The sequence below is a fragment of the Salvelinus alpinus genome, chromosome 22, assembly GCF_045679555.1.
Source record: "Salvelinus alpinus chromosome 22, SLU_Salpinus.1, whole genome shotgun sequence".
Lineage (NCBI taxonomy): Eukaryota > Metazoa > Chordata > Actinopteri > Salmoniformes > Salmonidae > Salvelinus > Salvelinus alpinus.
Genome location: NC_092107.1, coordinates 5,766,903 through 5,783,944, shown reverse-complemented (window position 1 = coordinate 5,783,944; position 17,042 = coordinate 5,766,903). Strand labels below are relative to the sequence as shown.

Below are 17,042 nucleotides of genomic sequence, written 5' to 3'. Positions count from 1 at the left end.
ATTTGTAGTTCTTTATGATAGCCATATTAGCAGCTAATTAGCATTTCATTGTTGGGGGGTAAATAAAGGTGAATATATTAATAATATCTCCTACAGAGATTTACATGGTTATCAAAACGTCACACCTGGGTAAGCCTACATGAAACACAACCCTTATCTTAAGTGTTTCTAAAATTCACAACGGGAAAATGGTGGAAAAACGATTGGAACCATTTCCCTGTTTGACCGCTAGGTTTTATGGGTATTATGACTCATCGGGTGTGTTCGTAAATTCACTCTGGAGTGCCTGAGTATGCTCAGAGCTCTCTGGCCGTTCGGAAATTCAGAGCATTTTGCTCTCGGAGCATTCAGAGCGTACACTGGACGCTCTGGCCGAGGAGTAGGGTTGATCTGAGCGTTCTGACCTCACAACGGCAGTCAAGCACCCAAGCTATCTGGCTAACGTTGACTAGCTTGCTAACTACTTCCAGACACAAATGAGAGAACACCTCACGCTGACCATTTTACTCACCCTAGTAGAGTTGGTTAGGCTGTTTACATGTTATCCAGAGCGTTGGTGACTGTTACTGTGCTGCTGGCAACCATTTAATTATGCTTTTTTGCCGACGTTTACTGGGGCGTTTGTAAATACCTCAGTTATTCTGCGCTCTGGCACACTCAGACAAGAGTGCTCTGAAATTGTAATAGATAGCCAGAGTGAATTTATGAACGCACCCATAATGGGCTACTCTATCGGTGGACAAGTAAAATCAGGAAGCATACCTACCCATCAAAATGTGCTGTGATTTGTTGATTCAACTCAACTGACATTGCAAAAAAATGCATTCATTTGAATGAACTTTCTTGCCATGGAAATTATTCCATCACAATACCAGGCAGACATTGTAAGTGTACGCATAAGTTTACCGGTCAAAAATGGCAGGGTTAGAGGTTCCAAGCCCGTTCTATTGATTCTTTTTGTATGGAGAAAACAACCTGAAGAAGACAGCAGAGCCAGTGCTTGCTGGCATGAGTATGCCTGCTCAAACACATTCACATGGCCATTGTTTCAGTCTCAGCTCCAGTTAAGCTCCCGTCTAAGGTAAGTGAACTGCATTTAAATAAGACAGTTGCACAAGACAGTTCACATAATTGTCTATTTAAAGAAATTCAGCCAATACAATACAAGCCCTACATCAATTAGTCTTGTACCGATTTTTGAACATTTTGAAGTTCATTTGACTATTGATCTGAGTGATACGTTTTAGAGTGTTGTATTCACGGTCTGCTTTTCCACAATAAACTGGCAGAAAATGTGCACTGGCTTTGGTGTGGTTTATTTATTGTCTTTAAATTAAAGGAGAAGTCACTTTACATTTACAAAAGCACTTGCTGATAACTTTTGTTCACGTGATTGAAACAATGACTATGCAGGTGTTATATTTATTTAGCATATATGAAATCATTGAGTATCCAGGGGTGATAACACATCAATACATTTCATTTACAAAACCAATATTAGTAAAAATGTATTAATTAATAAGCATGTGTTCCGCATTAAAATGAATAAATTCATCATGCCTCTTTTATGTTACATTGTCCAGTGACCAAGCAGCAGTAGCCATCGACTCATTCAACATGCAGAATTACGGGAACATGGCTGTGTTGAGTAGGGTGAAACATTCCGAACATTGCAGATAGAAATGTAATATATAGATCTGTAATGACTCCTTTTCCTACAGGACAGAGAGGAGTCACATGTTCTATAAAATGTATTTCTACCTGAAAGTCCTGCAACGTAGCATTTTTCTGAACAGACCCGTGTAGTCAACCAGACATCCATTCCCCAGACAAAGGACTAGGATTGTATCGTGTTATAAAATTAAAATGTTGACAAACACTGAATACAAAATCAGTGACCAAATATTTAGAACCTGTTTTAAGTCTCAAAGGTGAGTCTATCTTTCTGTTCTCACTAGTGCATCAGATCACACTTCATATCAAGTCCTATGTGGTCTGGTCAAGTCTAGCAATGACTCATTCACTAAGAAAAGCTGGCAAAGTAGTTATTCAGCGTACAAGTGTGTGTTTGTGTTTGGGGTGTGTTTGAGGTGTGTGTGTCTGCACGCAAGTAAGGAATAAGCCTTTTCTTTTGTTAAAGCACAAACCTCTGTTTTTTGTTGCAAAAAAGAAAAAGAAAATCATAATCAAAGCAAGATGAAATCATCAGAAGACACTCGACTCAACAAACTAAAAAGATACCCATCGAAACCATCAAAGTTACCAAATGAAGAGAAAACCATACATGGAAGTGATTTGGTCTTAATAAGCAAAGCTAATATACATTACAGCTCGCATGCTGAGCTAGGTCGTTATCTTCAGAAGTAAAACAACTACAGCTACATTAGGTCCATCACCATTTACAAGCTTGTGAAAAAGTCAAAGTGACACGTAGTTAATCAACTCCATAAAAACATGTCTAGCTAAATAACAAACTTCAACTATTTCAAATGAGCAGTAAACTAATCAGCAACAAACATTTTGTTTTGAGCCTGTTTCTGTCACTAAAAGCCCCCAACATGTATCTACCTAGAGGTGGTTTGCATTCCAAATGGCAGCCTATTCCCTTTATAGTGCACTATATTGGGAATAGGGTGCATTTTGTGACTCACACAAAATCATCAGGGCACTTTTTATTCGCACGTATGCACGTACGTACACACACACACACACACACACACACACACACACACACACACACACACACACACACACACACACACACACACACACACACACACACACACACACACACACACACACACACACACACACACACACACACACACACACAGAGGAGGGACTGAGTCACAAACTGTTCACTCAATGCACTCTGCCTTCTCTCTCACTACTCATACACACAGGCAAACAACACACACACACGGAGCAGCACACACACCCAAAATGAAACACACGCGACGTGACACATCACCCCACACACACACACACACAGACACACACACAGACAGAAACACAAACACATCGGTAGGTGAGAGTAACACTGGACAGTTCCTGGATTTGGAAAGAGAGAGGAGGGAACATGAAAAGGGGATCACTGCTCACAATAACATCCTAATGAACATCAACATGGCGAGAGACCGGAAGACATCAGGACTGTCTGGCTGTGCTGTGTGAAGCGGTAGGATGGATGGTAGGTAGCAGACCTGGGTTCAAATACTTTATCTGGGCTTTATTGAGCTTGTCTGGAACCAATAGAATAGTTGGACCCAATAGAATAGTTGTAAAATGTAGCCCCCTCCCACCAGGCACCCCAGGCAGACTAAAGCAAACGCTCAAAGCATTTGAAAGACTTAAAATAGTATTTGACCCCAGGTCTTGTAGGGTGGTAGGCAGGCTGTCTCCTAGTCTCCTCTAGGGGAATCCGGAGGGGAAGAGGCTGAGGGGCTGGCTCTCGTTGGTGGGCAGTGGAGAGCGGTAACCCTCAAAGTTACGGGGGATGGAGCCGCTGGTGGAGCCAGAGCTGTTGCTGAGAGTCTCAATACTGCCCTCCCTCTGGAGCTCTGTGGGGGAGAGACAGAGGCACACACACACACACACAATGAACATTCCAATCTTCTATGAGCTGTACATTGAAAGTGTTGTAACAATGTAAGTAGATTATGTAGTGCTGAGTGGGATTTTGTCTTGTTTCTGTCTGTGTACCAAACCAATACAAATGTACATTCACATATAAATCCGCCAGATGTTGTCTTTATCAGAGGCCAAGGCGGAGCTACAACCATTTTCAGTCTCCCTATCCAACTCTACCAGATCTACAACAGATGAAGTGTCTATAGGGGACAAGGGCTAGGGGCTTGTTACTGGACAGGGCCCAAAACGCCACTCCCTCCACTAGATCAGACTCCCTCCACTACCACGTCTCTGGGTTGGTTGGTCTGCTCTGTCAAACACACTGACTCTCAACCTGATTCATTAACCATCCCAGTAGTAACAGTAACAGTACGGTATGCCAGCTAGCAGTCTGCCTCTGTGTAGACTGACACACTGTCTGACGGGCTGCTCCAACACCATTCACAGGAAACTGTTACATGTCAGTCTATGGCCATACGGAGCATATTAAAGAGAAGACATGTTGTATAACATATCCGTCAAGATGGTTGCAGACTGGCATGGTGTGAGGATCAGTGATCTACATGATGCATTTTGACACAGATCAGACATATATACCAGTCATATTGATGATGGTATATATGATGACGATGGGGGGGTGTATGGGTGGGGTCAGTAGCGTGTGGGTGAAAGGTTGGGAGGTGGGTGTATGTGGGTTTGTGTGAGTTAGTTTGCCCACATACCCCTGTGACAGGTGCTCATGAATCCTATTGTAGACACTCAGCTCAGAGAGAATGAAGAATGCCAAGGGAAGACTAGGCCAGGACCGGCCTGAGAAAAAGCAGAGGCCAGACTAGGCCAGGACCGGCCTGAGAAAAAGCAGAGGCCAGACTAGGCCAGGACAGGCCTGAGAAAAAGCAGAGGCCAGACTAGGCCAGGACCGGCCTGAGGAAAAGCAGAGGCCAGACTAGGCCAGGACAGGCCTGAGAAAAAGCAGAGGCCAGACTAGGCCAGGACCGGCCTGAGGAAAAGCAGAGGCCAGGACCGGCCTGAGGAAAAGCAGAGGCCAGACTAGGCCAGGACCGGCCTGAGGAAAAGTAGAGGCCAGACTAGGCCAGGACCGGCCTGAGGAAAAGCAGAGGCCAGACTAGGCCAGGACCGGCCTGAGAAAAAGCAGAGGCCAGACACGAACACTTACAAGCATTCCACCATACAAATGAATACTTAACTCAAATACGTGCTCACTTCAGATATCAGTGATCACATTCCCATTCAATGTAAAGCACTTTAAGCACCTGTAAAAGCCTTGTATAAATCTAATCCATGACATAAGTAAACCAGGCGGTGTGGACTGAAGGGAGAGGTTATACTGGAGCCATGAGAATGTCCCACGGGAAACAGTAGCTGTTGGCTTCAGATCCGACTAGCTACACAAAGCCGTCCTACCTTCCACAGAATCCACGCAACACATGTTACTCTGTCCCACCTCCCTCCCTTTTTCATTTGCTTGGATACAAGCAGCAGAAACACAGTCACAGCAGAACAGTAATCCCAGGGGCTGACGACAACTACTGTTCCACATTGGGGTTTCACTCTCATGCACTCACTGCAAGCACACAGACACGCACGTACACACGTGCGCACACACACGGGACCACACATACGCACACATGTACACACACGCAGACAGACAGTAAGTGTTAATCAGTAATGATATGGGTCATGTCTAATGATATCAGTTACTCAGATGTAATAATGTAGAGGTGCTGGTGTCTCTCTGAGAGCACAGACTATACAACTCACCTCTCTCTTGCTTCCTCTTCTCCTCTGGACTATCTTCTATCCCTTTTCCTAACCCCTAGCCCCCCTCTCCTAACCCCTAGCCCCCCTCTCTTAACCCCTAGCCCCCCTCTCCTAACCCCTAGTCCCCCTCTCTTAACCCCGAGCCCCCCTCTCCTAACCCCTAGCCCCCCTCTCTTAACACCTAGCCCCCCTCTCCTAACCCCTAGCCCCCCTCTCCTAACCCCTAGCCCCCCTCTCTTAACCCCTAGCCCCCTATCCTAACCCCTAGCCCCCCTCTCTTAACCCCTAGCCCCCCTCTCCTAACCCCTCGCCCCCTCTCTTAACCCCTAGCCCCCCTCTCTTAACCCCTAGCCCCCTATCCTAACCCCTAGCCCCCCTCTCTTGACCCCTAGCCCCCCTCTCTGAACCCCTAGTCCCCCTCTTCTAACCCCTCGCCCCCTCTCTTAACCCCTAGCCCCCCTCTCCTAACCCCGCGCCCCCTCTCTTAACCCCTAGCCCCCCTCTCTTAACCCCTAGCCCCTGTCTCCTAACCCCTCTCTCTTAGCTCCCCTCTCCTAACCCCTCACCCCCTCTCTTCCCCCCTCGCACCCTCTCTTAACCCCTAGCCCCTCTCTCCTAACCCCTAGACCCTTTCTCCTAGCTTCCCTCTTCTAACCCCTAGCCCCTCTCCCCTAGTCCCCCTCTCCTAACCCCTAGTTCCACTCTCCTAGTCCCTCTCTCCTAACCCCTCTCCTCACCCCCCTCTCCCCACCCCCCTCTCCTCACCCCCCTCTGCTAACATTTAGCCCTTCCCCTAGCACCTCTACTAACCCCTAGCCCCTCTGCTAACCCCTAGCCCCTCCCCTAGCCTCTCTCTGCTAATCAGGCCCTCTGCTAACCCCTAGGCCATCTGCTAACCCCTATGCCCTCTATCCTAACCCTTAGCCCATCCCCTAGCCCCTCTACTAACCACTAGCCCCTCTACTTATCCTAGCCCCTCTCTCCATATCCCAGCCCAGATCATGATGGCATTTGTAGTTCTTTATGATAGCCACATTAGCAGCTAATTAGTGTTTCATTTTTTGGGGGTAAATACAGGCGAATATATTAATAAAAGTTACCTGGTCTTAGTGAGATTTACTTGGTTATCAAAACGTCACCCCAGGGTAAGCCCTCATGAAACACAACCCTTATTTTAAGTGTTTCTAAATCCCCTATGGGAAAAACGAATGGTAAAAAAATGATTGGAACCATTTCCTTGTTTGACCGCTAGGTTTTATGGGTATGATGACTCACAGGGTGTGTTCATAAATTCCCTCTGGAGTGTCTGAGCGTGCTCAGAGAGCGCTCGGAAATTCAGAGCATTTTGCTCTCGGAGCGTTCAGAGCGTACACTGGACGCTCTAGCGTCCAGTGTAGGAGTAGGGTTGATCTGAGCATTCTGACCACCTGGAAGGATATCGACCTCATCCCGTCAGCACAGGATGCATGGTTATTCTTTAAAAGTGCCTTCCTCACCATATTAAATAAGCATGCCCCATTCAAAAAATGTAGAAGCAGGAACAGATATAGCCCTTGGTTCACTCCAGACCTGACTGCCCTTGACCAGCACAAAAACATCCTGTGGCGTTGGTTTTGGCTTTATTTATTTATTTTTAACAATTTTTTATTTATCTTTTTACTTCTGTTTGGTTTTACCACTGTTTAAAGTTCTCTAGCATCAATTAGCCCCCGTGATATGCAACTTTTCAGGGAAGTTAGGAACCAATATACATAAGCAGTTAGGAAAGCTAAGGCTAGCTTTTTCAAACAGAAATTTCTATCCTGTAGCAAAAACTCAAAAAAGTTCTGGGACACTAAAGTCCATGGAGAATAAGAGCACCTCCTCCCAGCTGCCCACTGCACTGAGGCTAGGAAACACTGTCACCACCGATAAATCCACGATAATTGAGAATTTCAATAAGCATTTTTCTACGGCTAGCTATGCTTTCTACCTGGCTACCCCTACCCCGGTCAACTGCCCCGCACCCCCACAACAACACGCCCAAGCCTCCCCCATTTCTCCTTCACCCAAATCCAGATAGCTGATGTTCTTAAAGAGCTGCAAAATCTGGACCCCTACAAATCAGCCGTGCTAGACAATCTGGACCCTCTCTTTCTAAAATTATCTGCCGAAATTGTTGCAACCTCTATTACTAGCCTGTTCAACCTCTCTTTTGTATCGTCTGAGATCCCCAATGATTGGAAAGCTGCCGCGGTCATCCCCCTCTTCAAAAGGGGAGACACTCTAGACTCAAACTGCTACAGACCTATATCTATCCTACCCTGCCTTTCTAAGGTCTTCGAAAGCCAAGTTAAACAGATCACCAACCATTTTGAATCCCACCGTACCTTCCCTGCTATGCAATCTGGCTTCCGAGCTGGTCATGGGTGCACCTCAGCCACGATCAAGGTCCTAAACGATATCATAACTGCCATCGATAAGAGACAATACTGTGCAGCCGTATTCATCGACGTGGCCAAGGCTTTCGACTCTGTCAATCACTACATTCTTATCGGCAGACTCAACAGCCTTGGTTTCTCAAATGCCTCGCCTGGTTCACTTCTCTGATAGAGTTCAGTGTGTCAAATCGTAGGGCCTGTTGTCCGGACCTCTGGCAGTCACTATGGGGGTGCCACAGGGTTCAAGTCTCGGGCCGACTCTCTTCTCCATATACATCAATGATGTCGCTCTTGCTGTTGGTGATTCTCTGATCCACCTCTACGCAGACGACACCATTCTGTATACTTCTAGCCCTTCTTTGGACACTGTGCTAACTAACCTCCAGACGAGCTTCAATGCCATACAACACTCCTTCCGTGGCCTCCAACTGCTCTTAAATGCAAGTAAAACAAAATGTATGCTCTTCAAACTGTCGCTGCCCGCACCTGCCCGCCCATCCAGCATCACTGCTCTGGACGGTTCTGACCTAGAATATGTGGACAGCTACAAATACCTAGGTGTCTGGTTAGACTGTAAACTCTCCTTCCAGACCTACATTAAGCATCTCCAATCCAAAATTAAATCAAGAATCAGCTTCCTATTTCGCAACAAAGCATCCTTCATTCATGCTGCCAAACATACCCTCCTAAAACTGACTATCCTACCGATCCTCGACTTCGGCGATGTCATTTACAAAATAGCCTCCAACACTCTACTCAATAAATTGGATGCAGTCTATCACAGTGCCATCCGTTTTGTCACCAAAGCCCCATATACTACCCACCACTGCGACCTGTACGCTCTCGTTGGCTGGCCCTCGCTTCATACTCGGCGCCAAACCCACTGGCTCCAGGTCATCTACAAGTCTTTGCAAGGTAAAGCCCCGCCTTATCTCAGTTCACTGGTCACCATAGCAGCACCCAGCCATAGCACGCGCTCCAGCAGGTATATTTCACTGGTCACCCCCAAAGCCAATTCCTTCTTTGGCCGCCTTCCCTTCCAGTTCTCTGCTGACAATGACTGGAATGAACTGCAAAAATCGCTGAAGCTGGAGACTCTTATCTCCCTCACTAACTTCAAGCACCAGCTGTCAGAGCAGCTACCAGATCATTGCACCTGTACATAGCCCATCTGTAAATAGCCCATCCAACTACCTCATCCCCATACTGGATTTATTTATTTTGCTCCTTTGCACCCCAGTATCTCTACTTGCACATTCATCTTCTGCACATCTATCACTCAAGTGTTTAATTGCTATAAAGTAATTACCTCGCCACTATGGCTTATTTTATCGCCTTACCTCCCTTATCTTACCTCATTTGCACACACTGTATATATACCTTTTTTCCTCTACTGTATTATTGACTATATGTTTGTTTATTCCATGTGTAACTCTGTGTTGTTTGTGTCGAACTGCTTTGCTTTATCTTGGCCAGGTCGCAGTTGTAAATGAGAACTTGTTCTCAACTAGCCTACCTGGTTAAATAAAGGTTAAATAAAAAAAATAAAAAAAATAACAGTAGTCAAGCACCCAAGCTAACTGCCTAACGTTGGCTAGCTTGCTAGCTACTTTCAGACAGAAATGAGAGAACACCTCACCCGGACCATTTTATATGCCCTAGCAGAGCTGATTAGGCTGTTTTCATGTTATCTAGAGCGTTGGTTCTACAGGGTCTCCTAACCTCCAGTCCCTCTCTCCTAACCCCTAACCCCTAGCCCCTCTCTCCTAACCCCTAGACCCTCTCTCCTAACCCCTAACCCCTAGCCCCTCTCTCCTAACCCCTAGACCCTCTCTCTCCTAACCCCTAGCCCCTCTCTCCTAACCCCTAACCCCTCTCTCCTAACCCCTAGACCCTCTCTCTCCTAACCCCTAGCCCCTCTCTCCTAACCCCTAGCCTCTCTCTCCTAACCACTAGCCCCTCTCTGCTAACCCCTAGCCCCTCTCTCCTATCCCCTAGCCCCTCTTTCCTAACCCCTAGGCCCTCTCTTCTAACCCCTAGCCTCTCTCTCCTAACCCCGAGCCTCTCTCTCCTAACCCTAAACCCCTCTCTCCTAACCCCTAGCCTCTCTCTCCTAACCCTCAACCCATAGCCCCTCTCTCCTAACCCCTAACCCCTCTCTCCTAACCCTTACCCCCTATCTCCTAACCCCTAAAACATTCTTGTTCTAACTCATAATAGTCCTAAGTAGGGTTTCCTTCCAATAAGTTGATCTCTGGATCAGATGTTACTCTTGATAACATCAACACCCGATCAATCAATCCCACCCACCCACCCGCCCTGATGCTCACACCCTCAACACAAGCCCCTCTGCTCTAATGTGGAGCTAAGCTATGTAACACTTGCCATAGAGCTAACATTATGACATGTAGTTAACACCAACTAATCCCATCCCCCTGAAATCAGCCTGGTTAACACTACAACTAGTCTGTTAACCAGGCTGGATTCACTCAGTTGTACATCGTAACTGCATAGTACCTACATGACAATGACTGAATCTAAAGAAACAAAAATCAACCACATTCTGTTTCAGATTGGTTACTATATTTACATTTTCATTCACATTACTAATGTAGTTACATGTAATAATAACAATTAATGTAAAACTTGACACTTTCCACTAAAACACAAATACTTAGGGACAAAGCCTGGACAAACAGCAAGCTGAATACAGGGGAAAAAATACAAATTTAGACAGGGTGACTGGGCTAAAGATGGACCAGCACATCTGGCATTTGCAGAACTATCCTATGGCCACTCCGTCCCTGTCCGAATATGATGAAGCCGTGAAGTGAGACAGAATGGACTATATTTGGCCTCATGGTACAATCCAGCGAGGAGGGAGTTAAGCTTTGTGGCAAAATGCAATACCAGTTCTACAGGGCTCAGTAAATACATCATTACCAAGTGGACTGACTGTGGAAATAATGTCCAGAAATTATCCAGCATCCTGTCAATGGCCTAATCCTCTTAAACTCTCCTCTTCTTACTTAAGTCTGGCGCAAGCTCACACACACACACACACACACACACACACACACACACACACACACACACACACACACACACACACACACACACACACACACACACACACACACACACACACACACACACACACACACACACACACACACACACACACAATTACAAATTCCTGTACATATACACACACACAGACCCAAATAGATAAATACATGTAAAGAACTGAGACATACATGCACTCTCACACACTGAGAGAAGCTGAAGCTCGCATCCGCTACAAGACCATGGTGCTTGCCTACGGAGCTGTGAGGGGAACGGCACCTCAGTACCTCCAGGCTCTGATCAGGCCCTACACCCAAACAAGGGCACTGCGTTCATCCACCTCTGGCCTGCTCGCCTCCCTACCACTGAGGAAGTACAGTTCCCGCTCAGCCCAGTCAAAACTGTTCGCTGCTCTGGCCCCCCAATGGTGGAACAAACTCCCTCACGACGCCAGGACAGCGGAGTCAATCACCACCTTCCGGAGACACCTGAAACCCCACCTCTTTAAGGAATACCTAGGATAAAGTAATCCTTCTCACCCCCCCCCCCCCCCCCCCCTTAAAAGATTTAGATGCACTATTGTAAAGTGGCTGTTCCACTGGATGGCATAAGGTGAATGCACCAATTTGTAAGTCGCTCTGGATAAGAGCGTCTGCTAAATGACTTAAATGTAATGTAAAATGAATCAACATACAAACATGGAAGCCTCCTCACTGAGAGCATGTTTTGTGTCTTTGTGCTGTGTGTGTTTGCCGTGTATGTATGTGTGTGTGTTTGTGGAGTGTGTGTAGGATGTGGTGTGGGGGCCATATTAAGTTGAGAGGAGTGGAGAGAGGGGTCAAAGAGAAAACACAGCGTCTCTTAATCAGTGGGTCTGAGCTGAGGAGAGGAGAGAGGAGCAGGGAGAGGAGAGAGGAGGAGAGAGCAGGAGAGGAGAAGGGAGAAGAGAAGGGAGAGGAGAGAGGAGGAGAGGACAGGAGAGGAGTGAGGAGGAGAGGACAGGAGAGGTGGAGAGGAGAAGGGAGAGAAGAGAGGAGGAGAGAGCAGGAGAGGACAGGAGAGCGAAGAGAAGAGAGGAAAGGAAAGGATAGGAGAGCGAGGAGAGGAGAAAAGAGGAGAGAAGAGGATATGACAGGAGAGAAGAGAAGAGGACAGGAGAGAAGCGAGGAGGGGAGGACAGGAGAGGAGCGAGGAGAGGGCAGGAGAGGTGAGAGGAGAGGAGCGAGGAGGGGAGAGAGGAGGTGAGGACAGGAGAGGAGTGAGCAGAGAACAGGAGAGGAGCGGGGAAGAGAACACAGGAGAGAGGAATAAAGGACAGGAGAGGAGAGGAGCGAGGAGCAAGGAGAAGAGGAGGAGGACAGGAGAGGAGCGAGGAGGAGAGGACAGGAGAGGAGAAAAGTGAGGAGGAGAGGACAGGAGAGAATCGAAGAGGACAGGAGAGGAGCGAGGACAGGACAGGAGAGCTGGAGAGGACAGGACAGGAGAGGAGCGAGGACAGGAGAGGTGAAGAGGAGGACAGAAGAGGAGCGAGGAGGAGAGGACAGGAGAGGAGCGAGGAGGACAGGACAGGAGAGGAGCGAGGACAGGAGAGGTGAAGAGGAGGACAGAAGAGGAGCGAGGAGGAGAGGACAGGAGAGGTGCGAGGAGGAGAGAACAGGAGAGGAGCGAGGAGGACAGGACAGGAGAGGAGCGAGGACAGGAGAGGTGAAGAGGAGGACAGAAGAGGAGCGAGGAGGAGAGGACAGGAGAGGAGCGAGGAGGAGAGGACAGGAGAGGAGCGAGGAGGAGAGGTGATGCCACTTTCTCGTCGCTCTTTCCTCTCCATCTTTCCCTCCTCTATCCTCTCTCTTTCCCTCCTCTGTCTCAGAGAGTCTGGGAGTGAGGCAGTAACACACACCGATACTATACTTATCCCAACTGAATGTTTTTGAGTTTTAAATTTAATCTCACAATTGGCCCCAGCTGGCTCTGGGGCCACACACACACCCTCTCATGGGTCAGCAGATAAACGGTGGACTGCTTCATCTCCAATCAGACCTCATTACACCAGGCCTGCTGCATGGAGATACAATCACTCCTCTCTATGCATCCCTCTCTATCTCCCTCTCTTCTCCTCATTACTTCCACTCATCTCTCTGGTAAAGAGCTTGTACTGGTTTTAAAGCCCTGCTATACATCAGGATGCTGTGAAACGCTATACCATACACACTGATTGTCCCTCATCATTACCCCCTCGCTGGGTGTGTGGAAGAGAGAAAGTGTGTGTGTGTGTGTGTGTGTGTGTGCCAAGCTGTTGTCAGTCTATGTTTATATTTAAGCCACATTGGATTTAGAGGAGACTTCCTCATTAGTTGCTCACACAGATGATTTGGCAAGCTGTTGAAAATACACCACACCATCCTCTCTAAATACACACACACAAACAGACTACCACCCAAATAATACCCTATCCACACCTAAGACTCAACTGGTCAAAATTAGTACACTATAGGGAATGGGGTACCAATTGGGACAGACCCACACACACAAACATACCTCTGGACTAGAGGTCGACCGATTATGATTTTTCCATGCCGATACCGATACCGATTATTGGAGGACCAAAAAAGGCCGATAACGATTAATCGGCAGATTTTTAAAATGTATTTGTAATAATGACAATTACAACAATACTGAATGAACACTTATTTTAACTTAATATAATACATCAATAAAATCAATTTAGCCTCAAATAAATAATGAAACATGTTCAATTTGGTTTAAATAATGCAAAAACAAAGTGTTGGAGAAGAAAGTAAAAGTGCAATATGTGCCATGTAAGAAAGCTAACGTTTAAGTTCCTTGCTCAGAACATGAGAACATATGAAAGCTGGTGGTTCCTTTTAACATGAGTCTTCAATATTCCCAGGTAAGAAGTTTTAGGTTGTCGTTATTATAGGAATTATAGGACCATTTCTCTCTATACCATTTGTATTTCATTAACCTTTGACTATTGGATGTTCTTATAGGCACTTTAGTATTGCCAGTGTAACAGTATAGCTTCCATCCCTCTCCTCGCTCCTACCTGGGATCGAACCAGGAACACAACGACAACAGCCACCCTCGAAGCAGCGTTACCCATGCAGAGCAAGGGGAATAACTACTCCAAGTCTCAGAGCGAGTGACGTTTGAAACGCTATTAGCGCACACCCCGCTAACTAGCTAGCCATTTCACATCGGTTACACCAGCCTAATCTCGGGAGTTGATAGGCTTGAAGGACAGCGAAGAGCTTCTGACAAAACGCAGGAAAATGCTGTTTGAATGAATGCTTACGAGCATGCTGCTGCCTACCACCGCTCAGTCAGACTGCTCTATCAAATCATAGACTTAATTATAACATAACACACAGAAATACGAGCCTTAGGTCATTAATATGGTCGAATCCGGAAACTATCATCTCGAAAACAAAACATTTATTCTTTCAGTGAAATACGGAACCGTTCCGTATTTTATCTAACGGGTGGCATCCATAAGTCTAAATATTCCTGTTACATTGCACAACCTTCAATGTTATGTCATAATTACGTAAAATTCTGGCAAATTAGGCGGCCCAAACTGTTGCATATACACTGACTCTGCGTGCAATGAACGCAAGAGAAGTGACACAATTTCACCTGGTTAATATTGCCTGCTAACCTGGATTTCTTTTAGCTAAATATGCAGGTTTAAAAATATATACTTCTGTGTATTGATTTTAAGAAAGGCATTGATGTTTATGGTTAGGTACACATTGGAGCAACGATACACAACACATCGATTATATGCAACGCAGGACACGCTAGATAAACTAGTAATATCATCAACCATGTGTAGTTAACTAGTGATTATGATTGATTGATTGTTTTTTATAAGATAAGTTTAATGCTAGCTAGCAACTTACCTTGGCTTCTACTGCATTCGCGTAACAGGCAGGCTCCTCGTGGAGTGCAATGTAATCAGGTGGTTAGAGCGTTGGACTAGTTAACTGTAAGGTTGCAAGATTGAATCCCCCGAGCTGACAAGGTAAAAATCTGTCGTTCTGCCCCTGAACGAGGCAGTTAACACCCATTCCTAGGCCGTCATTGAAAATAAGAATGTGTTCTTAACTGACTTGCCTAGTTAAATAAAGATTAAATAAAGGTGTAAAAATAAAAAAAATAAAAATACTGATTTCCGATTGTTATGAAAAATTGAAATCAGACGTAATTAATCGGCCATTTCCGATTAATCGGTCGACCTCTGAACTAAATCAGAAAACAGGATGTTATTACCACAACTTAACCCCCAGACAAGTCCTCTCTGTTGTGTGTTGAGACAGAGGGCTCAGCTGAGCAGACTGGTGGTTGTGTGTGTATGGTGCTATTCTGCTGTGAAGGGGACTTTCACTACAATCAGGCCACATCACGTCAGGCCACTCACTCGCTACCTTTCTACTGGAGCTGAGGTGCTGCAGTGCTGAGTGGGTGTGGGTGGGTGTTGAGATACACATATGAAACATACACACATCTGACAGAAGACAAAGACATGAGATACATCCAACATACTCCTACGGAACATTCCATGATCCAGCTGATACCCAACACCACAGATCTGTACCCCCTCATAGTCCCCTGCTGTCCCTTAACTTCAGGGGACACAGCAACACATGCTCTCTGGCCTGGGACACCCTGCCACCCCCCACCTCTTCTTTCCGTTTACACCCCCCCTTATCCCAGCTAGCCCTGTCTGTGTGGTGCGGGTGCTTAGCGGAACCGGGAGGAGAATGAAAGCAAACTTGTGTTCCTTGGTCAGGGGACAGAGCTGTGCAAGAGGAAGCTCGGACGGCTGTCCATTAGCAGCAGGGTGCAAACAGCCATGTCAGCCTGACCGTATCAACCTCGGAATGGGCTAGAACTGAGAGACACCCGAGTTGAGGCAGGGGTCAAGAGAGAGGACACACAGAGGTCACGGAGAGAGAGTCAGAGTTAAAGAAACATAAAGGGATCCAGGACAAAGAGAACAGAGGAGACTCACTGCAAGACCAGAGGCTAAATACTGAATGCATGCAAGAGCATCTTGTCCTATAGACTGCCATTATGTACATTATAATGTACAGTATAATAGCTTTCATCAATGTGAGCTGATTCTTGTCCATCTACAGTACAGTTCATGCTGAATGTGGAGCCAATCAAAACTAACTTCCTTGTTCCCTTCAGAAAATCACTGCTGATGTTGACCTCTTGACCTGGGACACGACCCCTGAGAGCAAGACTTTGTGTTCATTCAAAATGGCACCATTACCCATTCCCTATATAGTAAACTACTTTAGACCAGACCCATATGAGCCATGGTCAAAAGTAGTGCACTATAAAGAGAATATGGTGCTGTTTGGCACGTAGCCTTGGTCCGTTTGTCCTTTTGATCCAAGAAATGCAGAGAAAAGAAACAACGTGATATGGTAATGGAAGTATGAATACGCTCTCATGGACTTGAGAATTTTAACTTCTGAGAAAACACACAGGGAAGAAAGGGTAACACATACTGTACTATTAACCCAGAGTGGGCAAACAGCAGCAGGCTAAAGACTGGGAGGACACAACAAGGCTGTCTGCTGGCCATATAAACTATTATATAGAGCCCGTAAAGTAGCTACAACCATTCAGAGCCTGCTCCCCAAATGGCACCCTATTCCCCAAAGAGCTCTGGTCAAAAGTAGTGCACTATGTAGGGAATAGGGTGCCATTTGGGAGGCACAGGAAGCTGGAGATAGGCCTCTTCAAATGGTTAAACATGCTCTTACCGTAGCAGGTAAGCTGCTTAAGCCTTAGGGCACTACCTCTCTAAGTACAGACCAGGGTTCAATGGATCATACCACTTAACGTTACAGTCCATTTCTACTAATCAACTCCTTATTCAATTAGCTGACCGACTCCGTATTCCATTATTTAGTCTTCACTGACGGGGCTGCGTCTCAAATGATACCCTATTGCCTCTATTGTGCACTACTTTTGACTACAGCCCCATGGGCCCTGGTCAAAAGTAGTGCACTATATAGGGATAGGGTGCCATTTAAGACAGAGCCTGGTTCTAAATGCCCGGGAGGAGGGAGAAACAGCATCCAGTACTGTTGTCTCTGAATCAGCTTA

At 46.3% G+C, this 17,042-nt stretch overlaps 1 protein-coding gene across 4 annotated transcripts in view; it reads right to left on the bottom strand.

The window, feature by feature from the left end:
* Positions 1-1,295: 1,295 nt before the first annotated feature.
* LOC139548865 (BCAS3 microtubule associated cell migration factor-like) overlaps positions 1,296-17,042 on the bottom strand; it is a 325,394-nt gene continuing 309,647 nt past the window's right edge. For all 4 annotated transcript variants that reach the window (XM_071358768.1, XM_071358765.1, XM_071358766.1 and 1 more), the window contains one exon: positions 1,296-3,560. In XM_071358768.1, coding sequence (XP_071214869.1) covers positions 3,412-3,560 — 149 coding nt within the window. In that variant the 3' untranslated portion in view covers positions 1,296-3,411. The remainder of the gene's footprint in view (positions 3,561-17,042) is intronic.